The sequence below is a fragment of the Salmo salar genome, chromosome ssa12, assembly GCF_905237065.1.
Source record: "Salmo salar chromosome ssa12, Ssal_v3.1, whole genome shotgun sequence".
NCBI lineage: Eukaryota > Metazoa > Chordata > Actinopteri > Salmoniformes > Salmonidae > Salmo > Salmo salar.
The window spans coordinates 72,327,327-72,353,672 of NC_059453.1; the positions used below are offsets into that span (position 1 = coordinate 72,327,327).

General features: G+C 41.8%; 2 protein-coding genes across 3 annotated transcripts in view; one reads left to right on the forward strand and one right to left on the reverse strand.

Annotated features, from left to right (window-relative positions):
- Window positions 1-2,413: 2,413 nt before the first annotated feature.
- Window positions 2,414-20,761, reverse strand: LOC100286407 (alkaline phosphatase). The gene is made up of 12 exons (XM_014133547.2): window positions 20,606-20,761; window positions 17,943-18,071; window positions 16,610-16,729; window positions 15,671-15,786; window positions 15,107-15,281; window positions 14,469-14,644; window positions 4,732-4,872; window positions 4,490-4,559; window positions 4,216-4,350; window positions 3,847-4,038; window positions 3,608-3,727; window positions 2,414-3,448 (listed from the first exon to the last, which is right to left on the reverse strand). The coding sequence occupies exons 2-12, from the start codon at window positions 18,010-18,012 to the stop codon at window positions 3,183-3,185; spliced, it is 1,581 nt and encodes a 526-aa protein (XP_013989022.1). The 5' UTR covers window positions 18,013-18,071; window positions 20,606-20,761; the 3' UTR covers window positions 2,414-3,182.
- A 1,682-nt stretch (window positions 20,762-22,443) lies between these two features.
- LOC106565889 (endothelin-converting enzyme 1) overlaps window positions 22,444-26,346 on the forward strand; it is a 50,553-nt gene continuing 46,650 nt past the window's right edge. For both annotated transcript variants that reach the window (XM_014133544.2, XM_045691741.1), the window contains exon 1: window positions 22,444-22,626. In XM_014133544.2, coding sequence (XP_013989019.1) covers window positions 22,621-22,626 — 6 coding nt within the window. In that variant the 5' untranslated portion in view covers window positions 22,444-22,620. The remainder of the gene's footprint in view (window positions 22,627-26,346) is intronic.

Here is a 26,346-nt window from a genome sequence, read left to right on the forward strand (position 1 = left end):
GTAACGTTTACACGATTGTTTAGGGAATCTGATGCGAGCTTATGAAGTAAATTCTGTTTAGTGTTTGTATATACTGTTTTAATATATTCATATTCAAAACTAGGTGAACGTTACATTAGGTTTCTAATTTAGGAAAATAACTGGCTTCCTTGAAAAGTTGCCTGATCCATAGTCATGGAATTGACAAACAACAAATATATAGGTGGGCAGCAACATTGCTTTGTCATTAATACCGGGAGGGTATTTTTCCCATACAATGATTGATATAAATTCAGAGATATACCCTTCTCTTAAACCAACTGATATGACAGATTCCTTCACCTAGTTTTGGTGTTACCTGAATAGTGATCAATACCAAAGTAAAATAACACAACCTATCCTATATGTTACAGTAGAAATAAAGTGATATCCTCTTATTTTCCCTAACACAAAATCTGATTGAACATTACCAATATTCTGAGAGCATTTCAGCAACATGAAATCTTATTAAAATCTGTTCATATGCACCCCCAGCAAGAATAACTTATTTTATACATTTTCTGACAAGTGAGGACTTAGATACGGTCATTTTCATGTTTTCATAAATTCTTAGAATATTTGAGAATTACATATACTAAGGTATTTGTGAAAATAGTATAGCAATATAGAGTGGGAAAGCGGCCGTGTGTTTGGACAAATAATAAACACTGCAGTAAATAAAACCTAATAAAAACATGTCTCATCCAGAACCGGAGTCTATGCAGACCGGTGCGCCATAGCCAATCAGAGGTACAGTAGGCCTATATGCAAACAAGCCATTTGCCACAAGGGCCTGCCATCATTCACTTTGAACTGGACTGTGTGTTTACAGGCAGTTGCAACAGCGCAACTTTAGATAGAACGCATTCTGCAAAAGCCACAAAATACACTTGAATGGATTTCTGCTAAAATGTAGCTAAATACCACAGGAGTCCACTTACATTTGGGAACTTTACAGTCCTATTGATCAAACAACCATAAAAAGGTAGGCTGTCTTTCCCTATATGCACAGCAACAACAACCCTCTAAAATATTTCTGCTAGTTGGCCATCAAAATTGCACTGATAAACGATGGGGAATAGCCTGCTCGTCCTTCTGCAGCTTGCCTAACAATGCATGCGTTGTCCCAACCAAGCACCCAAGCTAACTGGCCAAAGTTGATAAGTTTGCTAGCTAGCTACTACCAGACACAAATGAGAGAACACCTCACTGACAATTTTACTCGCCGAGCAGAGCTGGTTAAGCTGTTTACATGTTATATAGAGCATTCGTGAATAACTATAACTTTTTTTGCCTACGGTTACTGACACCGGTCATATTCATAATAGTCATTATTAATAATTAATTAATTAATATTAATTAATATTAATTAATAGTCATAATCTCAAGCTGAACCTCGGCAAGACAGAGCTGCTCTTCCTCCCGGGGAAGGACTGCCTGTTCCATGATCTCGCCATCACGGTTGACAACTCCCTTGTGTCCTCCTCCCAGAGTGCTAAGAACCTTGGCGTGATCCTGGACAACACCCTGTCGTTCTCCACTAACATCAAGGCGGTGACCCGATCCTGTAGGTTCATGCTCTACAACATTCGCAGAGTACGACCCTGCCTCACACAGGAAGCGGCGCAGGTCCTAATCCAGGCACTTGTCATCTCCTGTCTGGATTACTGCAACTCGCTGTTGGCTGGGGTCCCTGCCTGTGCCATTAAACCCCTACAACTCATCCAGAACGCCACAGCCCGTCTGGTGTTCAACCTTCCCAAGTTCTCTCACGTCACCCCGCTCCTCCGCTCTCTCCACTGGCTTCCATTTGAAGCTCGCATCCGCTACAAGACCATGGTGATTGCCTACGGAGCTGTGAAGGGAACGGCACCTCCATACCTTCAGGCTCTGATCAGGCCCTACACCCAAACAAGGGCACTGCGTTCATCCACCTCTGGCCTGCTGCCCCCCCTACCTCTGAGGAAGCACAGTTCCCGCTCAGCCCAGTCAAAACTGTTCGCTGCTCTGGCACCCCAATGGTGGAACAAGCTCCCTCACGACGCCAGGACAGCGGAGTCAATCACCACCTTCCGGAGACACCTGAAACCCCACCTCTTTAAGGAATACCTAGGATAGGATAAAGTAATCCTTCTAACCCCCCCCTTAAAAGATTTAGATGCACTATTGTAAAGTGGTTGTTCCACTGGATATCATAAGGTGAATGCACCAATTTGTAAGTCGCTCTGGATAAGAGCGTCTGCTAAATGACTTAAATGTAATGTAAATGTAATATTCAGCAGGTCTTGCGTGTTCGTAAATTCATCAGTTATTCAGCGCTCTGGCACACTCAGAGCACTCTGAAATCGGAGTAGATGGCTAGCCAGAGTGAATTTGCGAACGCATTCAGCATAGCTACCAATCAAAGCGATTCACATTTATTGCTAGCTAACCAAATGACACATGCATTTCTAGCTGTGTAGCCACCAAAAAATTATATGAGGGGAAAAAGTCGGTGAACATCCTCACCAACGTCCTCACTCACTCATGACGTCCTCCTAGCAGCTAGCTAGCTAACGCTAGGCTCTGTGTTTTTAGCTAGCTACATAAATAGATACGCTAGCATATTAGCCACATTATGTCTGACTTGTGATCATTTCCCTTGCTAGTTTGATTGTATTGACAATCCCAGCCTTAGTTACATTCGTCAGTTTTTGTCCAAAATATTGAGTCATTGATAATGAAACAGTTCATGCAGAATGATAATGTATTTACACCAAATGTATTGGTGAATTATGTTAATCATGCATTGAACTGCATCCATCTATTCTGCCAACAATGCCTCAATGTACATCATGGAATGTTGAGTCAAATATAACCTATTTTTAAAACCTCTTATAAAGTTGGTTTTGTAGCATTACCTGGGATTTTGATATTGTTGACTGATATTATGATTGTCTGTCGGTTCCATATCTGCAAAGTAGTTAACACGCTGTCGGTTCCACTTGAAATGCCCTTACATTGGTCCCAAAGTCATTCAACTGTACAGAATAATAAAAAAAAAATCAACAATAGAGAAAGAATCTAATCTGCATTATATCCACACTATAAAAAAGGTGTGGGAGTAATACATATATACAGAGAGGAGGGGTGGGGTAGTGCAGGAGGGGGGTTGGGGTGAAAGGTCAGCAGAGGAGGCGGATGAGTGTGAGGAGAGCTGTCAGGCTGGGCAGAGCAGCGCTGAGACTAGAGGCTCCACTGGATGACATGCAGTGGTCTCTGTTCTGGCCAATGCAGGCAGCATAAGCCATGACATGGGGAATGTAGTTCTGTTCGTGGACACCGTGCAGCAGGTGAGCCATGGGGCCCTTAGCAAACACAGCCACATCCTCTCCTCCATGAGTCTCCATACTCAGCGGCACTGCAGACTGGGCCTTGTAGTTATTTTCCTCTGAAGAGAGGGAAGGAAGGGAAGGGGTGGAGGTAGGAAAAGGGAAGGAGAAAGAGATCAGATGGATGATTTTCTGGCATGCCAAAGACCAAGTGGTGTTCTCTATGACAGAGGACTGTCAAAATGGCAATACTCCATTGATGATAAGATTTCACTTACCATAGTCAAGGGTGGAGACGTTCTCTCTCAGACCATTGACTACTTTGAACCCTGGTCCGTTCCCATATAAGATGGCGGTGAAGGGCTTCTGGTCCACATCACTCAACATGGGAGCCAGTCCTATAGACAGAGAGGAAAATAATGAACCACCTCCATCACAAACCATTAATCACAACATCCACAACATCCAAGTGACTGATGACTGAGTGTAGCGACATGCAAAATCATCCACTGCTCACCAAAAATTGTGTTCCCTCTTGGAGTGTAGCCTCCGAAGTTGAACATGTGAGAATGGTCAGCAGTGACGACAGTCATTGTGTCATATATGCTGGTCATGAGGCCGGCGTGGCCAATGGCCCGGTCCATCTCCACTGCCTCGTGCAGGGCCTGCTTGGCTTTACCCTCGTGATGTCCGTGGTCAATGCGCCCTCCTGCCAACGCACAGCCTGGTTAACCTCTCTCTCTCAGGCAGATGAGAAAATCTAGCATCAGCACTGGCAAAGCAGCCTCAGCTGTACAACTTCACATTCAACATTATATACATTATTAACCTTATGCAACAGATACAGTATTTACTGGTGCCAGAGTAAATGTAACACAACAATCACCCTCCACCAGCAGGTAGAATCCACTGGGGTTTTTCTTCAGGATCTTGATGGCCACCTCCACCATCTCTGTCAGTGAAGGATCTGTCTCATTGTTTCTCTCCAGGTCATAGGGAAGATCTCCAGGCTCAAACAGACCTGTGTTAACACAGAAAGCAGGGTTTAATATATTGCAAAATAGGTAGAGAAGATGATCAGTGGTTAACATGAATAGAAAAGATGAAACAGGCAGGTCATGAAATCAATAAAGAGCTAACAATTTAAAAAAATAACTCACCCAAAAGGTAATCCACACTATTAGGGTTTAGCGATAAAAGTTCCTTCTTGTTCCATACATAGTGGGCGTTCTGTTTATTTAATAGATAAAACAATACATCATATGGCATTGATCTAACCCTGTGACAACCTAAAGCTATTCAAATATTCTTGATAAGAAAAATGTTGAAAAGAGGAGGACGGAAGAAAGGAAGAAACATGGTAGAAGAGCAGTGAGAGAAGAACTAAGACAGAGCAGCTGACCTTGTTTTTCATTCGGTTATTCCACTCCTCCACCAAGTTCCTTCTATCGATGCGGGTACCGAAGTGTTTCTTCTCTCCAGGATACTCCACATCTGACTGGTTTTTGGGGAACATGTACTTCCTCCCTCCTCCCATAATCACCTAGACATCCACCACAGAGATACAACATTTGATTTCTCTCTATGGACATCCCCGGTAGGGTTAAATATTTTCCTGGTATTTTACAAATGTTCAATCCCGAGAACAAATCACTTTTCTACCGGGTAACCCGGTATTTTCCCGCCAAAACCGGAAGTGTCACTGAAAAACATATAAATAGGCCTGTCTGGATTTGATTAGAGCTTTGATCGAAAATTCAAGCCTGATGCTACCTGAGCCTGATGAGCCATACATTAAAGACATTTAATGAGCCCAAGGCCAAAAAAGCCCAAATGATTGTCCTGTCATCCAATTGCCTACATACTGTATGATATAGTCTACTGTACATTATGCACGACAGAAAAACATAAAAGCCCATAGATGTAGCTAGCTATATGCTCTCTTGGGTGAATAAATTAAACTAGCTCCAGTAGGCTAATCTTTTTGAGTGTGTATTGTATTATACTGCATTATATGGACTGTAATTACGCATCGTTCAGGCTAGCGAATTCGATTTTAATTTTGAAATATTCTTAGGGCCTATTTGTACACTGAACAAAAATATAAACACAACATGTAAAGTGTTGGTCCCATGTTTCATGAGCTGAAATAAAAAATCCCAGAAATTCTCCGTACGCACAAAAAGTTTATTTCTCTGTTTGTGCACAAATTTGTTTATTTCCATGTTAGTGAGCATTTCTCCTTTGCCAAGATAATCCATCCACCTGACAGAGGTGGTATATCAAGAAGCTGATTAAACAGTATGATCATTACACAAGTGCACCTTGTGCTGGGGACAATAAAAGGCCATTTTAAAATGCGCCGTTTTGTCACACAACCCAATGCCACAAATGTCTCAAGTTTTGAGGGAGCGTGCAATTGGCATGCTGACTGCAGACCTGTTGCCAGATAATTTAATGTTCATTTTTGTACCATAAGCTGGCTCCAACGTCGCTTTAGAGAATTTGGCAGTACGTCCAACAGGCTTCAAAACTGCAGACCATGATGTGTAACCACACCAGCCTGGGAACTCCACATCCGGGTTCTTCACCTGTGGGATCGTCTGGGGGGGTCTGTAATAAAGCCCTTTTGTGGGTAAAAACTCATTCTGATTGGCTAGGCCTGGCTGCCAAGTGGGTGGGCCTACAATATGCCCTCCCAGGCCCACCCATGGCTGCACCCCTGCCTGCACCCCTGCCAGTCATGTGAAATCCACAGATTAGGGCCTAATTAATTAATTTCAATTGACTGATTTCCTTATTATGAACTGTTACTCAGTAAAATCTTTGAAATTGTTGCATGTTGCGTTTATATGTTTGTTGTATATAATTAGTAGACTGATGCATACAGTACCTTTCATAGTATTTCCCCTAATGTTATTAGCCAACCTCCTCTTTCTCTCTTGTTGCTTCATTCCTTCCTCGCATTCAACAGGTAGGCTGAATTAAATACATTTTGTTGTTCATAACTTCATCATTCTAATTACAACTTTGAATAATATAGGACTACAATTAGATGCAGAAGGCTTTCACTTCTCATCACGAAGATCGAATGGTTATGGTTCTAAATAAATAACTGCTGTAGCCTACCACGTTCACTCTTCTTTCAAACTACCCGTGAATTCTATTGGCTGCTGTATTTAACATTCAGCAAACCAGAGCTTGCATCCCTCTTCGAATAGTCTATTGGTATAAGAAATGCAACAACAAAAAAAGAATGTCCAGCAAGCTATTCTAGTTTAGCTTTTCCTGCATGGGACTCCAAGAGCTAAGGAACGTTGTTTAAGGAGAGAGGCCAGCGGAGCACAGGTGCGTCCGTATTGTGCAAGAGACAGAGGCTATAAATTAGAAGCTTATTATGCATTACCCATCATTAATTAGCTAAATATAAGTCTAATACTGCATTGAAAGTATTACATGAAACAAGTAGGCTAGGACTTGTATATACAGTGCATTCGGAAAGTATTCCGACCCCTTCACTTTTACAGCCTTATTCTAAAATGGATTAAATAGTTTAATCCCCTAATCAATCTACACACAATACCCCAAAACGACAAAGCAAAAGCATTTTTTTTTTTGCAAATTAATAACACATTTAAAACTGAAATATCACATTTACATAAGTATTCAGGCCGTAGAGAAGCCAGATTTAGACATTGCATATAATTTTATAGTTCCATTTCACGCTATGCTGTTCATATAAATAATTTATTATAATTTACAGGTTTTTCAAAGTTATTTATCCTGGGAAAAGGGAGTGGTTTTGGGCAAAAAATCCCAATAAATCTCAATAACCGGGTTCCCGCCATGCAACCTTAATCCATGGCAAGAATAATGAGGAGAGGAATTATCTGTGAGTAGTTACATTACAGGTGCAAGTTCCTCAACATTACTGTCTGAACAATGTATACAGAATAAAGAGCAATCATTGTTTTCAACAATAGCTGTTGCTTATAAAAATGCTCTCTTTTTAGCATGATTACTGGATATTTTCTGTAATATCAGGATCCATATTATATACACTACATGACCAAGAGTATGTGGACAACTGCTCGTTGAACATATCATTCCAAAATCATAGCATTAATATGGAGTTGGTCACCCTTTGCTGTTATAACAGCCTCCACTCTTCTGGGAAGATGTTGGAACATTGCTGGTGGGACCTGCTTCCATTCAGCCACAAGATCATTAGTGAGGTCGGCACTGATGTTGGGTGATGAGGCCTGGCTCGCAGTCTGCGTTCCAATTCATCCCAAAGGTGTTCGATGGGGTTGAGGTCAGGGCTCTGTGCAGGCCAGTCAAGTTCTTCTACACCGATCTCGACAAACCATTTCTGTATGGACCTCGCTTTGTGCACGGGGGCATTGTCATGCTGAAACAGGAAAGTACCTTCCCCAAGTTGTTGCCACAAAGTTGGAAGCACAGAATCGTCTATAATGTCATTATATGCTGTAGCGTTAAGATTTCCCTTCATTGGAACTAAGAAAAACAGCTCCAGACAATTATTCCTCCTCCACCAAACTTTACAGTTGGCACTGTCAATTGGGGCAGGTAGCGTTCTCCTGGCATCTACTAAACCCAGAGTCATCCGTCTGACTGCCAGAAGCGTGATTTATCATTCCAGGTAAGGTGTTTCCACTGCTCCAGTGTCCAATGGCAGCGATCTTTACACCCCTCCAGCCGATGCTTGGCATTGCGACGAACAGTTATCGTGCTGACGTTGCTTCCAGAGACATTTTGGGACACAGTAGTGAGTTTTTGTAATGGAAATTATATGATTAAAGGTTTGACTAAATGATTTCACTCAGAAACCCTATAACCTGTTGAAATATATTCGAAATAAGGCTATAATAATGGGTTAAAAACTATATTCCAATACTGTGTGTGAATAAGACACTGTTAAAATGAGCAGGGCAGAGTTGAGAAGACGACCTTGGGAAAGAAACAGGAGAAGAGGCCTCCCTAAGTTAGGGAGAGTAACAACGGCCTGGGAACGGCTAGTGGGCAGGAGATTAGAAGACAGGTAGCAAGGTTGATAAGGAATGTATGTGTACTGTGGAAAAATACAGCCACCTAAAGTGGGGTGGAGTTCTCTAATGGTATGTGTGTGTGTTAATATAAAAGGCTTTGTACATTGTAAGGATTTTCAGAGCTCTCATAAATAAACGTTTTGACCATTGTGGGCTGGTTCTCTGTCTGCGTCATTTAACCAGAATCTTACACACTCTGGGGGGGCAGACTGAGTAGTTTCATTGAAGTTCGGTTTAAGAACATTGATAACTTAATTCACGTAATAATTGGTCCTTTGAGCCGGGATCCAAAATCTGTCCCTGTCTTCCTAAGGTAACACGCCGAAAACCGTGCACGGGCGGGTCATTGACTCGTGAATCAAAGACCTGTCCCCTGAAATTGGGGTTCCATAACAGGCCGGTAAATATCTAAGGTAGACAGGGACGGTGACAGAATCCAACCTACATTGCTTTTCCCAGCCTACAAGACAAAGGTCAGTAAATCTTTATTTATGCGGATTTGGGGAATAATACCTGTATGATTGCATGGAGTGGAGAAGGAAGTTAGTGTAATCTAGGTGTTAAACGCCAAAATATCCGTTCCCGGTAGGGCATGCACCTGGTGACCTGTCTTCAGAATATGGTATAGAGAACCCTGATATAGGCAGTATTCTATGCAATTGGAAGAGAGGAATTGGGTGTAGAGCCATCCTAGGCAAGGTGGGGTCCGTAATGACCCCAGGTATCTGTGGCCACTACCAAAGTAAACTATCTAATGCTGAGGCCTAACGGTTAAACTGGTCAATATACATTAGGCGGGCTAATGTACTGAGATCTAACGGATAACTGATCTAGAGTATATTAGCGGGGAGGGTAGTTGAGACCTAAAACGGCGCAAAACTTGGTCTGACTATTCTATGGAAGAAGGGAGACCTAATATAGCGGAGTGAGATACGAGATATTATTGTCAACAGTTACATGAAGCAATAGATAAATAGGCCATTAACTAGGGCTTTACGACCCCTGGAAAGTAGCTTATAATTGCATAAGTATGCGACCTAGTGTCCGATTAAACAACTCTATAGATAAAGTTTCGAGAGAGATAGAATGATTATTCTGGGTTCGCGTGGGAGGTGAAAATATTGTTCAGTCAACAGTCGCGAGAAACAACCGGGAAACAAGTATAACTTATGGTCATATACATGTGAGATATAAACAATTGCGAGAAAGGACCGGGAAACAAGTATAACTTATGGTCGTATATGAGTGAGAGATAAACAATATGTCAGGATCCATACGAATAATTATTCTAAAACACATAGATTGTGAGAGACATAGAAGGTTTAAATTGAAACAGAGTAAAAGTACACACACATAGATTAAGGATAATAACATATTATAGAAACACACATAGATTGTGCAACCTAATAACAAATAGTTATTGAATAACCATGGGTGGCAAATCCTCAAAGGAGGTGCAGGAATTAACGGGAGATGAGCGATACATGGAGTTAAATGTTATAAAATAAATATTTATTTTGGTCCAATGTGGAGAAGGAAGAATGAATTTGATGGAAGTTTGGATGTGGAAAAGTTGGGATAATGGTAAGAAAGATGCATAAGGTATGTGGGGACAAGACAGGGAAACAGCATGTCGAGGGTTAGACATAGCCAGGGTGTGGCTGTCTGATGCCCGAAGAAGAAGGCAAGTGTAGAAAAAGAGAGAGGCAGAGTCAACAGTCGCAGGAGAAAGGCTTAGACATTTACATTAGGGCTATGTTCTGGAAATTGTATCAATAGTACGTGCCTAATTTTACGACTACAGACATTGATAAATAGGGTTATTTGCGAGGAGTGTCCATCAGTTCAATAGTGCGTTGGTGGTTCTGTGGTAGAAGTCTCGCCTGCCATGCGGGAGGCTCGGGTTCGATCCTCAGCCTATGCATCAGTGGATTAAAATGTGGGTTGCTGATTGCCATTCAACTGTTGGTATGTTTTGCCTGGAAAGATACGGTTGTTAGTGGTTGTTTAAGATATAAACCAAACGTTTTGATGGCTTGTTTAGTTTAAATTGAAGAGACAGTTACCGAAATCTAATGAATTATAATGAGCGGATAGGTGATTGCGATAGAATAGTACCGAGCAAAATGTTGTTTTTTTTCTTATTTGAAGGGAGTTGTATTAAGTATTTTATAAATTTGGCGATTTACATGGTACATTTAAGGTCATAGACATTTCATAAGTGTGAAGCCGAAAGACAGGAGAAAGTTGTAACATATGTTTAATCTTACGATAGAGGTAAAGCAGAGCGTGGGATGCGAGCTCGCGGGGATATATATATTGTCTGTAAAGCGATTCAGGTTTGGATAGTTGAATCGTAAAAGCTCTGTGATAGTTTCTGGTTATTGATTCTTGGTTTGATTATTTAGTAACACCAGTGGATTGAACAGGAAAGGGAATGTATTCTAGCCTTATAATCTTTTTCCATTACGTGAAACAATGTCAGTTCAGTAAAGTGAATTGCAGGGTGAGTTTATTTTATTTCGCAGGAACAGTGCAAATTAATCACAGTTGTGCGTGTGCCTGGCCGGCGTGCGCGTTCCTGGTGAATGTCCAACAGGTGAATTACAGGAGAAGGTGATTCACTCAATCCAACCAGGAGACTGGGTGTGGATACATTCCCTCAGGAGAAAAGACCGGAAGCAGCCCCGTTGGGAAGGCCCATACCAGGTTCTGTTAAACCACTGCCTTTGCCATTAGAAAAGCTGAGAGAGTCACTTGGGTCCATGTTATCCACTGCAAGGAGGTATGTACACATATGAGCACTGCTGATCACACACACAGAGTTAGGAGAAGAACCGAGTACCAACAGGGTCCGGGGGTTACCTCCTTAACCAAGATTTCCTATCCCGACCGTTCATCACCGTGTGTGCTCCTAGAGGTGTGAGTATGGGGTGGTACCTAGTAGAGAGACTAAGGGCAGGAGAGCGTTGGCGGTTTTTGGGAGGAGTAGGGACTCTGAGCTGCATCATAGTTTTGTTAAGCTTTCTGATACATTCAAATCCACCACCTTCCGGTACTAATCATACGATACCGTTGTCATTGGGAAGAAGTAAAAGATAAACTATATAATACACTGATGAGTGACGTACAGAATGAGGAATCAAAAAAGATCAGGATGTAGGTATAAGGTAAACATTAAACAATTTCCTGGGGAAGCAGACAACTGTACAGGAATTCGGGTTGGCCGGATTGAAGTACTCAGCCAACCCACCTCGGTTCACCTTAACTCCTGATGAGTACCAGTGTTATAGATACAAGAATGGCACAGAAAACTTAGACGATTTTAATGGCTGAAAGGTAATCGTTAATGTGACTGACTTAGGTTTGAAAGTACCGGTTGAAAATTCTTAACCTCACAGCACCTATAACTGATGTAGGGTGGGCTAGTACCCGCAAAGGACGCATACGACAGAAATTACCACAAAGGGTGGTTAGGAACTTGCGCCCTGGGGTTATTGGTCCAACCAGTTCGAATTAGTCATCAGAGGCCAGTTATAGGAGGCTAAAGTAGGCACAGGAGGAGTTCTGACCAGTATGGGAGTAGCTTTGTCTAGATGGATGCTATTGGCATCCTCAGGGAAGTTCCAGATGAATACAAAGCTATGAATCAAATATGTGAAGGCTTTAACACTACATTATTTTGGTGGTTGACAATAAATAAAAATGTGGATTGGATTAATAACATATTTTATAATCAACAGAGATTCATGAATGAAACCGGGGATGCAGTAAAGAGGTTCTCTGACCAATTATCTGCCACCTCCCTCATGACCTGGTAAAATAGACTGACTCTCGATATGTTATTGGCAGAAGAGGGCAGTGTAGGTAGAATGATTAGGTTCATTGCTGTACTTTCATCGACGATAACACAGCTCCAGATGGATCAGTGACCAAGGCCCTGGCCGGTCTAAACAATTTAGCTCAAGAGTTAGCAGAAAACTCCGGGGTGGACACTGCACTCACGGGGTGGTTCAATAGTGCCTTTGGAAAATGGAAAAATGTTGTAATCATTGTGGTGTGGGCTGCTTTCACCTGTATGAGTGTGTTTGTGTTGTGTGGTTGTTGTTTGGTCCCGTGTGCGAGAGGTCTCATTTCCAGGGTTCTGGAGAGATCGATAACGGAGCAGATGGTGAGATACGGACCGATTCCAAGTTCAGATCAGTGGGACGACAAAAACTTACCGCCGAGCCTGGTGGAGGATTCATTCAATTATGAGGAGCCCATGTTAGAGGAGACCATCTTTAGAGTTTAGGAAGACTGTGTCTTTAAGTAAAGGTCATAACATAAATCATGATCCGAAGTGTTACGATAGAACAGTCATTAATAAGTATGTGTTGACAGTATATGTATGTAACACTAGGGCGTAGTGGGTGCAGAGTCAGGAGCAGGAGGCAGAGAATGCAGGGTAGTGTTATTTATTTAACACACAACGGCAAAACACAAGCCGCCCCAACAGCGAACTAGAGCGCATACCAAAACCAACGTGCCCAAACACATGGGACAAAAACAGGTCGCCGCAACATACGCACTCGCACTTCAAAAATACAAATGAGCGTGCATACACCAGCAATACAGTACCAAACAATCCCGCACACAGAACAGGCGGGCCTCCTGGCTAAAATAGCCCAGCTAATCAGCCCAAACCAAAAACAGGTGCACACAATCAACAAAAAGGGGAAAAGGGAATCAGTGGCAGCTAGTAGGCCGGCGACGACGACCGCCGAGCGCCACCCGAACAGGAGGGGGAGCTACCTATGGTAGGAGTCGTGACAATGCATTTGTTTTCCTTGATATTCTGAATTACTTTGATTTTGTGACAGTATATGCATTTGTTTTCTTTGATGTTCTGAATTAGTTTGATTTTGTGTGACATTTCTGAATTAGTTTGATTTTGTGTAACATTACCGAATTAGTTAGATTTTGTGTGACATTTCTGAATCCAATAAAAATAGATGTGTTATAGTGTATGTGAAATATTTAGTCAATCGGGTGGATTGTAATGGAAATTATATGATTAAAGGTTTGACTAAATGATTTCACTCAGAAATCCTATAACCTGTTGAAATGTATTCGAAATAAGGCTATAATAATGGGTTAAAAACTATATTCCAATACTGTGTGTGAATAAGACACTGTTAAAATGAGCAGGGCAGAGTTGAGAAGACGACCTTGGGAAAGAAACAGGAGAAGAGGCCTCCCTAAGTTAGGGAGAGTAACAACGGCCTGGGAACGGCTAGTGGGCAGGAGATTAGAAGACAGGTAGCAAGGTTGATAAGGAATGTATGTGTACTGTGGAAAATTACAGCCGCCTAAAGCGTGGTGGGGTTCTCTACTGGTGTGTGTGTGTGTGTGTGTGCGTGTGTGTGTGTGTGTGTGTGTGTGTGTGTGTGTGTGTGTGTGTGTGTGTGTGTGTGTGTGTGTGTGTGTGTGTGTGTGTGTGTGTGTTAATATAAAAGGCTTTGTACATTGTAAGGATTTTCAGAGCTCTCATAAATAAATGTTTTCACCATTGTGGGCTGGTTCTCCGTCTGCGTCATTTAACCAGAATCTTACACACTCTGGGGGGTCAGACAGAAGTTTCATTGAAGTTCGGTTTAAGAACATTGATAACTTAATTCACGTAACCGTTTTGCAACAGAGAACAGATGATTTTTACGCGCTATGTGCTTCAGTACTCGCGTTCTGTGAGCTTGTGGGGTCTACCACTTTGCGGCTGAGCTGTTGTTGCTCCGAGGCGTTTTCACTTCACAGGAACAGCCCTTATAGTTGACGTGGCAGCTTAAACAGAGCGGAAATTTGATGAGCTGACTTGTTGGAAAGGTTGCTTCCTATGACGGTGCCACGTTGAAAGTCACTGAGCTCTTCAGTAAGGCCATTCTACTGCCAATGTTTGTCTATGGATATTGCATGACTGTGTGCTCGATTTTATACACCTGTAAGCAACGGGTGTGGCTGAAATAGCCGAATCCAATCATTTGAAGGAGTGTCCACATACTTTTGTATATATCGTGTATATGCTGTGACTCACATCGATGTTGGGAATGTTCTCAAAGAGCTGCCTGGCGATGTCCTTGCAGCCTGCCTGTACTGCCTCAGCGGGCATCTCTCCATCGGAGTACCAGTCCCTGTCCACACAGTGGGCATAGGCTGCACTGGGGGTGGCATGATTCACACGCGTTGTCGTGACTATTCCCACTGACTTGCCTGGGTAACAAACACACAAACAGTTTTGAACCTGCTACTAGGATTCTGTGCAATAGTCTGCCAGATCTGAAGACAACGATTAGCTCCAAAGAATCTGCTAATTCTAGTTGAACTTGAACAGAGTATCAATACATTTTTCAGTCATTTGAGAAATATGAGAAAACAATTTCTGTATTTTCTTGTTTGTTGGATCCCTGATCCTCTCTGACCCCTGACCTCTACTCCAGAAGTCTTGTTTTCATTCTTGCCATGTCTCTAAGTCATTGGGGCCTGCTAGGGAGACTCTGCTTTTGAGAAAATACATCTGTAGCTATAAACTCCCCATTGAGATCCATGCATGCCTACGATTACAATGTTATCATGGTGTGTCTCTACTGCTTATCTCAGGTTGGCCAAATAAGGCTTAGTAGATCTGGTGTGGAAAGGTACTGTGAAAAAACATGAGTTATAATGAGACAGTACCGGCTTCCTTGGCCCATCTGAGGATGGAGGTGACCTCGTTGCCCTGTGTGGAGTTGCACTGGGAGCGGACGGCAGCTGCACTCACACCCACCGTTCCCTCGTTGGCCTTCACCCCACAGAGGTATGCTGTGGCTGTACCCGCACTGTCTGCCACCTGGGCATTGGTGTTATATGTCTACAGAGACAGGACAGTAATGTGTGAATTATATAGAATTGTAGTAGGAGACATTGTTCTGCATGCCATGTTGGTGTTATCCACACCTCCAAGCATCACCTTTAAACGCTCAGATTGTGTCATTTCTTTTACATTCTAAACTCTTACACAATTATTGACACATGTGATCAATCATGTGTGGAATGTGCTGCTCCCTTAACTATAAAGACAGTTCTATGATGTGTGGCTTCTTGCCAAGTGTGTAACATAATAACACATTATTATCGTATGACATAGACAGTATGTGACCAGGTATATTGGTCCTGCTCTTGGTAATCCATTCATTACTTCCAGATCAATAATGCATGCTATTCTATAGCTTTTCTATATGATAACAGATCAGGTCAGACCTTGGAAAGCGCAACAAAGGGGAACTTGTCCATCTCCAGCTGGGTCTCTTCCCCACTCTGTCTGCTCAGCTGCCCCTTCAGTATTCGTGCTGCCGTCACTGTGGGAATGCCCATTCCTACACAACAAAAGCAAAGCAGTGCTCAGTCTGTTATGGTGTGATTTTAAATAAGGGATAGAAAGCCTTTCCATCTCATGCATTAACACCTTTTGGGTTTCTATCTGGTTAACATGGCTCTGTGGTCACTTTTCACAGCAGCTGCTCTACCCACTGAACAGACAACTCTACATTTGGTGGTAAGGAACCCTGTCAAAAGAGCTTTTACTTTAGATCTGCCTTTTCACAAGTCAACAAAATTTGTATTTTTAGAGGTGACTATCTATTTTTCCTGTGTTTTTATATGGGTATCAAAATGGATGTTTTTGTGGAGGATGTGAACTGACGTGACCTTTCACTTTATCCAGCATGATTGTTTTAAGCATGGTTGTCATACATGATAGAGTAAGGTACATTGTATGCTGCTGCATGTAAAACATAGACAGTTAAGATCCTTTGGGGGGGACAGTTTAATGGGTCACTACATAACATAATGTTAAGCAGAAGCCTTGTTATCCATTGGCACTGGCAGCATGTTTGTTTAATGCTCGATGGCTCCCATATTCAACATTCGATTTAGAAAACCTGAAACATACTATTTACTTCTGACTGGATTGCGTCAATCCTCCAGAATGTTTTGATGGACACGACTGTGTTTGATGAGGAGGATATACTTATCATCAAAATACTAGTTTTCTACAACCACTAGGAAAGATCATCTGGAAATGTATACAAATATTACATCTGTATGCTGCACATAAGCTCATAGAGTTAAGACTTCACTTCATCATACAGTATGGCACAGACTCATGGAATGAAAAAGGCTCCTGTAATCACGGCTTACCATCACCAAGGAAGAGGATGAGGTTCTTTGCAGTGTTTTGATTGAGCTTCTGAAGTGTGAGGGCATTCTTCAAAGTACGCTGGGCCCATGTATTCCAGAACAGGGGATCTTTCTCTTGGTCTGCAACACGGAGGTAGAGTTTTAGTTTTAAATGAGGAGGGAAAGAGGCCAGTAGAAGTGATCTGTAACACCTGCGAAAGTACTGGGACAAGTGGGACGGAATATGCCCCAATTAAACGGAATACACGTTGAGGTTCATCCCGAGAAGCATTTTTTGATGGACAAAAACTTGATTAACACAGAAAAGATACGTTGTCTATTATTTCCAAGGTAATGTACAGAACATTGGCATTAATCACTTCCTTATTCACTTGTATTTCATAACCCAGTTATAACCTTTCTAATTAATGTTTTACTGCCAGACAACTTCAAAGTTCCTTTGTGAGTAACTTATTTCTTTACTGGTTTTAAGTCTCAGCATGACATATAATATGAACAAGTATGGACGATAATATCAAGGGACCAACAGGATGACCATAAGCACATACACATGTACTGTGTTGATAATGACATGTTCTGTAGGGTCTGCCACTGCCAACCATATGACCTTGGACATCTCCAGCATGTAAGCTTCTTATTTCTGAAATCACGTTGCCTACTATACACCAGCACATACATTAATGATGTTATGATAAGAAGGAACCTAATCTTATAACTGTTTAGGGACAAATATTACACATCTGGAATCCATTTTGAATCCATTTTGTGAACCTCTCCTGATTTGTACATAATGTTTCAGGAGCTAAATGATTATGGTCATTTTGTAGAGAGAACAGAGAAAATGGAGGTTCACTAGCCATCGTATTGTAAATGCAGTGTGAATTATGTTCAGTGGGGTCAATAGACTGACAGTTATAACCCTAACAAGCCGTGTTATCCTAAACAGGATGCCATAAACAACAGATAAGTGGCACTTCCTTAATAAGAGCAGTTGAAGACTTCTGCATGTGTCACATCTCCAATAAATCAAAGCCCAATTTAGTTTCTACCCTTCTTCCTGAAGTGTGCACTCATTCACTCCTCCTCAAGGACTATAGGAGCATTGGATCGGTTTCAGCATGTGCTAAAGGATCTTTCCACTGCATTTCCTAAACCTGTCCCTTTCCTTTCAAATATATGAACGGGAGTGAACAAGTGCACACTTCAGCGAGAAGAGGGAATGAAATAGATCTGTGTTAGTATGTGTCCCCTCTGAGCTCTTCCTGGTGGATTTCAGTCAAACAGCTGGATGCTGTTAAGAGACATTACATTTATTGACAGGTGTGTGTATTACCAGGAAACTGTGGCTTCCCCAGGCCTCCCCAGACCAGGCAGGAGCAGATGAGCAGGATTGTCACCTTCATGATGCTTTCTCTCTATCGCTGTAGTGTTATCACATACCACGACCCAAACTAGAGGGAGTCTGTAAAATAAGGAGAAATCAGTGTTTATGAAAGTTGGAGATGAGTTTGATTTAAAGTGCAGCAAAGGATGTGGAAAGTTGGTAGGTTTCAACTTAGACATTCACAGTGAACAGAAGTAGTGGTTTTGTTGTAGTGTAGTCCTAACACGGCCCCATGGGCCCTGAGCAGCCAGCCTTCATCTATTATTACACCCCCCACCCCTGTCCCTCCACTTTTCCTCCGCAGTCCCACCCCTATCCCTCCACTGACCCACCTCTGTCCCTCCCCTGTGCTGTGGTCAAGGTCGCTTTAATGGGAGCGTTAATGGGATTGTGGGCAGTAGTACAGAGATTTAACAGCCATAACAAAGCCAATATAAATGTTTTTTAAACAAGGTTTACAGTTTTCTAAAGAAGAGAGTTTGGCAAATGTATTGTTACATGTTCTTGAAATAAAATGGTATTTCATAAAGTCTTGAAACTGTGTGCAAATGAGCCTTGTTACTTTATGCTATTAAAACAGACAACGCAAGTCCTACAGCATTAGTATACAATATGCTGTAGTTGAGCTCACATAAAGCTGCTAGGCTGGCCTCTGAGGAGAGGAGAGGTTTTACCGTGCCACAGATGCAGGCCTAGGCCTATCGTCTAAGTAAAGCTCAGAAGTGGCCGGACCCACCAATCAGCAGCAGACTAGCCAGCCTGCAGGTGAAGAAGCAGAGCAGTCTCAGGATGGGCAGAGAAAAGGAGGGGTGCCAGAGAAAAGGAGGGGTGCCAGAGAAAAGGAGGGGTGTCAAGGAGAAAAGTATCCCGGTTGGAATACCAATCTGTATCAAAGACAGAGGCAGATGATTCCTGTTTCACCTGCCAGCTCTGTAGCTGACCACTAAGAGATGAAAACTGGGTCCCTGTACAGGGTTCGATCTGTTTGAATGGAGCTGGGATTAGGTTTAATAATGTTCGTGAAGTCAGGGTTTGGGATCATAATTAGAGTGTGAGACTTTATTTCTTTGCTTTGCTTCTTTTTTTGTTGCTCTGGGCTCAGTGACACAGGCTCCTCCATTCTGGGAAAACACTGACCTCAGACACATTCCCCCAAACAGATTACCTTGACCCATCCAAAATGTAATGGGAGGAGAAGGATTCAATTCAGCTCAATCAATGTTGTGGTCCAACTGGCCTGTTTGAATCTTTTACTTTGAAGAACTCTAGGTTTTGGCTTTATCCTAGGGTATGCTGTACACTGTGTACATGATATCTATGGTGATATGTTTTATGTTGAAATGTCTCTAGCACTGGCATTCTTTCCCCTCCAAACAACCACTGCCTTGTTGAGGAGCTGATAAGATTGTATGCCTGCTGTGCTTATAAAGGCTCCATAAGCCATACTACTAAGAGTTTTTAATTCTGTCATGAGATAAGGCACATTTTTCTATTTAACTAGGCAATTCAGTTAAGAACAAATTCTTATTTCCAATGACAGCCTAGGAACAGTGGGTTAACTGCCTTGTTCAGGGGCAGAATGACAGATTTTTACCTTGTCAGCTCGGTCATTCAATCTAGCAACCTTTCGGTTACTGGCCCAACGCTCTAACCACTAGGCTACCTGCCGCCCCTACAGGAAAAATTTGAAGTGCTCAATTGTAGATGAGATATCATCCTCTCCTTAGCATAGGCTAAACATTCCACCCTATTAATGCCAACTCAATCACAAATCAACTTGAAAGATAATCCATGTGCTTTACATCACTGGTACAATGGCCATGTCTACGGAACAATGACTGACAAGAAGAAAACCTGAAAAGAACAAAGGCTTGCCATATGTTTTCCTTTTTTCTGTTTACCTGTAAAAGATGAGCGTGTCCAACAAATTTAGGTATTGTGCATCACAGTGTATACATTAATTGTCAGCCAGATTGAGTAAATTGCAGAATGCTCAATCCAAATTTATTGATAGAACAAATATTTCAATCATTCGGTCTGTCTGTCAGTGTATTCTCCACCTTTTCAGCTTTATTGGTACCTTCTGACAATTATTTTCTGGAGATCATTTGTGTTGTGAATTCTAACATTAATATTACTATAGCTGAGCACTCACTGCTAGTTGACCTTTTTGTAATCAAAATGAACATCCAACAGCATAGGATATCAACCAAAATGAATGAAACTGGTTTAGGCCTAGATATGTGATTTAGTGTTGTATTGGTTTAATAAAAAAACGTCACCCTTATGGAGGGTACTGCTATTGTTGTATTGATGCTCAATAAAGTGTTGGAAAGTTGGGAAGATTGCGAGTTCTACCGACAAGAATCTGCAATCACAAAATCTTCTACCACAGCTACATTTATAGGGTAATATTGCTTTAAAGAGATGGAAAGCGATAAGCAATACGCATCTGGTGCTAGTGGCATGTTTAATTGCACCGATTTTCCTGACAATGCAGCCAATTGCAAGGAGATTTTATGTTGATATTTTTCTAAATAGCCTGCACACGATGAACTATTGATATTCCAAAAATAGACAATTGATACAAAGAGTTAAAGGAATACACTTACTTCGGGTTCTATTTAAGCTTCTGTAGCAAAACACATGTCTGTGTCATCCTGTCGCTCTTGACAATCGTTTTATAAGCCTATGCACCAGCTAGCTCTGTTTTGAGGGCTGAGAATAGCGGTTGATATCCCACCACGATGGCGAGAAACCACCCTATAAATAATGGCACCATAACATGAAGAGCTGGATCGTGAGTGCCGCCTGTCGACCAATTTCACTGTTGCATTTAGACTACTCAAAATATTTAATTCAAACCTTAAATCAGTCGAGTTCATTGTCAGCATGTGAAATACTAAACTGAAACATATTATAGGCCTACATACTTAATATATAGGTTTATAAGTAGATTATAAACTGTCATTACTTTATAGCCTCGTTTATAAATGTGTAAGAATACAGTTGCTTGCCAAATTTAATGCACAATTTCGACCTTTACTATTATTAGTATATTGCTATTTATTAACCTCGATTGTCTAATGCAGCGTTCATGTGCCAGTCGGAACTAGCAAACTCGGAAACTTCCCGACTTGGTAAATGGTTGAATGCAGCACATGTATAGGCTCCTACAACCAGTTAACAAGTCAGAAGTTTCCTAGTTCCGACTAGCACGCGAACGCGGGATAATGTACCAATTTACCCTTAGTGATTTTTGTTCATAATTTTGTATCCTTTAGATGTCACTAGAGACCAGTGACTATTCACACAATGTTATATTGGCTATCTCTCATACAGGAAAGCTACAATACCTACCCTCTCTCTCCAAGCATCCCACACACAAATGCACAGTGTGAACAGGCTAACAATTACAATACTGGGATTATTTTACCGCTGCCATCAGTGTATCAATTGAGAGGGAATAGACATAGCAGGACTTGCATTTTCGTTGTGAGGGAGGGAGTCTACAACATTTTAGAGTATTTGTCATGGTCTTTGCTCATGTGAAAAATATACATATCTTCTGTTTAAGTAGCAATGAATTGCTTGGATAAAATGATTTATTGAACTGAATAATAGAAGGCCTATTTAGTATAGGTTAAAACACCATCGGAGTCCCTCTGCTATTCCTATTCCTTTTTGTTTTATAACTTTTTTTAAAGCAAAAATACAATTCTATTATAGCGATGGATGATTACAAAGACTGGACCAGCCAGAGCCAAGAATTTGTTACTTTCTACATTACCATTAGGGCTAGTAGCATGGCACATGAGGCCAATTTTCACAAATTTCCTGTGGCCCTGTGAAAATGAGGGCATTATAATCCCTCTGATCCTATTAGGCACTCGATTACTTTAGAAGCTTTTTGCAGTTTTCTTTTCTTTAGTCTCCACACTTTAAGTGATTGCTCTGCATGTTAAGACTATAGAAACGCCCAGTCAACAATACATGTTCCTTAATCCTTAAATGCTGTAATCCTTGACAAAATTGCTTATGTATTATATAAACACATTGAACGTATTTTCTGCTAAAGCACCCCTCAACCTAGAATTATTGCCTTAGATCAATTATATACCTCCTTTATGAATAGTTTATTTGCAAATCCATGAAAATTGCATAAAACAAAACAGGTAGCAGTTAGAACCTAAGTAGGGAAAATATAACAATGTGTACCTGGCTGTACCTACATAGTCTAGGCGAGCATGTACTGTAAATACATGTGGATACTTAGTAAAGTGCAACCATTTTTTTCCTCAAAACTTTTTGTACATTAATTGCACCACAATGTGTGGAATTTTCTAAGAAAAGGTAATACAAATGTTTTATTAAGACCCACCCATTGCTCAAATCCTATTGGTTAGAATAATAGTGAACCGTCCCTTCTCATTTTGCTGTTGGTTGGACATGTTATTTCAGGCTCAGCATGGGAACTCTATATTTACGTGGTACTTTCGCGTTATATGTTCGCACCATATGACCGAAAATACAGTTCGTCACTCATTTGTTTCGTCTGGCACACCAACAGCTGTCCGCTGAAGGCACCTGAGAGGAACGTATAGAGTAGACGGAGTGAGCTGAAATAATGGTGGTAAGAACCTGTTCCAAATCAAATGTATCTTAATTACAAACCTTATGTTTATGAACTGAATTTATTGGTTGTCGTTGCTGTAAATCTACATTTGGAGCATCTACGTGTGATGACGCGGTGCGCAAAAAAATGTATGATGTGCAATTACGATTTCCATTAACGTTTGCGACCATGACATGAGGTAATATCTTTAACATAATTCCCTGGGCAACTGGTTTCTGCATTACCAAAAATAGTCATTCAATGCATTTTAGGCCTGCTCCCTGACTTAATTAGTGTTGCCTTATCATGATCATGTGAGCATAGAAGCCTTTTATGTCTTGAACACACTCTTTCATTGTAAGAAAACATATATAGGCTAATGTTAAATCCATTGTTGGTTTGTTACTAACTGACTGAACTCAACTTTACGATTAATGATGGAGTTGAGGAGTGACTAGTGTGGGCGGACTGGAGTTCTGAAGTCACATAAAATTTAGTTTTTATCAAAAACTACAGATTTCAGCGCCCAAGGAAACGCTGCATTTACACAATACAATGTCATGTGTGAATGCGGGCTATTCTTTTGGTACTGAAATTTGATACCATTCCATTTATTCCGCTCCAGCCATTCCCACAAGCCCGTCCTCACCAATTAAGGTGCCACCAACCTCCTGCGCAGTCCACCCACACTGGTAGCCGCCCAACACCATGGTAAATCGTGGAGTTGTGTTTATTCGACTAGTTTGTACTTGTCACCATCCTTGTTTGTATAGTGGTTATTCATTACCTAGGGCCCAGGGGTAAGCATAAGAGTTTCTTGGCAGTAAACATAGGCCTACATGCAGCAGCAGACACAGGTTATCTACCTGAGCTGTAATGTCCAGGTGTAAACAAGCTTCCATATGCCACTCCTTAAAGAGCAACTGCACCACAGATGGATGTATAAATGTGAAGCAGCCGGTTGGCGTTTCCACTCACTACCAGATATGGTGACAAGAAACCCAGCAAGATGGATTTTGGCCAAGATTCTGCAAACTTTGTCTTAGATGAAACACTTGATCTGCGTACAGTTTTCTGTTTCCAAAAGTGGAATCTGTAACAAACAGAGTGGATATCATTTTGTAGACTTTACCCTTTGACAAAGTTTGACAAAAAACTGTGTTGTTTAGAAGAAGTGCAAGGGCGGATTAAGTTATTGCACATCCCAGAGTAGCCGTTCCCAGACATAAATATGCAAATACATGCTAGACGTGCCAATAGGATCTCACTATCTCGTGCTTGGTTCTACCTACTATGAATAATTTGCTCCCATTGGAAACGAGGCTCTGGTCTATCTTGGGTTAGTTGTAAAAAACATTGACTGCACTTCTATGGTATAATGGCGGTCCACAAACAAACGTTTAATATAAATAAACAAATCCCTACTAACTTCAAACAAACTCTCCCCATTTTTATATATTTTTTTGTAATTTAGCAGACGCTCTTATCCGGAGCGACTTACAGGAGCAATTAGGGCTAAGTGCATGTCGACAGATTTTTCACCTAGTTGGCTCGGGGATTTGAACCAGCAACCTTTAGGTTACTGGCCAACGCTCTTAACCGTTATGCTCACGCCCCCATCCAACCTTTTCTAAATGTATCTCTATCATGCTGAGACAATCCATCCTGAGGATTATCCAACATTTCAAAAATCAGTAACACCTGTTACTCCTAATAACTGTTGCCATATACACAATAATCTTCAAGCTGGCATTTCAGCTTTCCATAATCCGAGCCGTGCTGACAACCTTTCCAATGAAAGCTATGAAGTCAATTGTGTTTACTAGCAAAAGTGTCCTTTGACACAGCACATTTGTGGAAACAAGATTTCTGAACAGTCCTCAAAACCACGTCAGGACTAGTAGAAGCACCAGTTCTGACACTAGGTCCACTTACTACGGGAGAAACCATGGTAGCTCCATCAGTCCGCCTATAGTTCTACCAATCTGTTTTACAGCCTCTGCATATGAGAAATCATGATTCAATATCTCTGGGCCTCTCCTGCCTCTCTCTGCACCTGGCATCCACCAAATGTTGCACTGTGTTCCACACCACAATTACTACACTTAGCCTTCACATTATTCCCCAACTCCACACTTTTCTTTTCTTTACAGTGAGCAGCTACATGTCCCATTCTTTGGCATTTAAAACACCACAATGGGGATGGAACAAATTCTTAGCTATTTCAACTTTGACGCTCTTTCCTACAAATCCAATTTTTGGTCTCAAACACTATGCCTCCCTTCACATTTTATTTAATATCGTCTATTGGACATAGATAGTGGGACCCCAGAAATTATTCTCCTCAACATAGCATACACTCCATGGACATGGATTTTGATCTTCTTCCGATTGAGAGTTTCTATTTGAAGAATCTTCTGATTCTGCTGACCACAGAATATTATCAGTCTACCATTTCCAATGAACCAGGCTAGTTTTACTTCACCTAAACTCAGCAAAAGACAAACGTCCTCTCACTATCAACTGTGTTTATTTTCAGCAAACTTAACATGTGTAAATATTTGTATGAACATAAAAAGATTCAACAACTGAGACATAAACTGAACAAGTTCCACAGACATGTGACTAACAGAAATGGAATAATGTGTCCCTGAACAAAGGCGGGTCAAAATCAAAAGTAACATCCAGTATCTGGTGTGGCTACCAGCTGCATTAAGTACTGCAGTGCATCTCCTCCTCATGGACTGCACCAGATTTGCCAGTTCTTGCTGTGAGATGTTACCCTACTCTTCCATCAAGGCACCTGCAAGTTCCCGGAAATTTCTGGGGGAATGGCCCTAGCCCTCACCCTCCAATCCAACATTTCCCAGATGTGCTCAATGGGCTTGAGATCCGGGCTCTTCGCTGGCCATGGCAGAACACTGACTTTCCTGTCTTGCAGGAAATCATGCACAGAACGAGCAGTATGGCTGGTGGCATTGTCATGCTGGAGGGTCATGTCAGGATGAGCCTGCAGGAAGGGTACCACATGAGGGAGGAGGATGTCTTCCCTGTAACGCACAGCGTTGAGATTGCCTGCAATGACAACAAGCTCAGTCCGATGATGCTGTGACACACCGCCCCGATCCCGCTCCAGAGTACAGACCTCGGTGTAATGCTCATTCCTTCGATGATAAACGCGAATCCGACCATCACCCCTGGTGAGACAAAACCACGACTCGTCAGTGAAAAGCACTTTTTGCCAGTCCTGTCTGGTCCAGCGACAGTGGGTTTGTGCCCATAGGCGACGTTGCCAGTGATGTCTGGTGTGGACTACCTGGCATGATGACTCCTTGCTGTCCCCAGTCCACCTGGCCGTGCTGCTGCTCCAGTTTCAACTGTTCTGCCTGCGGCTATGGAACCCTGACCTGTTCACCGGACGTGCTTGTTGCAGCCTCGACAACTACTATGATTATTATTATTTGACCATGCTGGTCATTTATGAACATTTTAACATCTTGACCATGTTCTGTTATAATATCCACCCGGCACAGCCAGAAGAGGACTGGCCACCCCTCATAGCCTGGTTCCTCTCTAGGTTTCTTCCTAGGTTTTTGGCCTTTCTAGGGAGTTTTTCCTAGGGAGTTTTTCCTAGCCACCGTGCTTCTTTCACATGCATTGCTTGCTGTTTGGGGTTTTAGGCTGGGTTTCTGTACAGCACTTTGAGATATCAGCTGATGTACGAAGGGCTATATAAAT

What these genes read in the sequence shown, in the direction of transcription:
- LOC100286407 (XM_014133547.2), bottom strand. Translation starts at nt 18,012, where the DNA reads ATGAAGGTGACAATCCTGCTCATCTGCTCCTGCCTGGTCTGGGGAGGC. An exon ending in AGAACATTCCCAACATCGAT is followed by an intron (nt 4,873 to 14,468) that starts GTGAGTCACAGC and finishes GTGGATGTCTAG; the next exon opens with GTGATTATGGGAGGAGGGAG. An exon ending in TAGTGTGGATTACCTTTTGG is followed by an intron (nt 4,351 to 4,489) that starts GTGAGTTATTTT and finishes GTGTTAACACAG; the next exon opens with GTCTGTTTGAGCCTGGAGAT.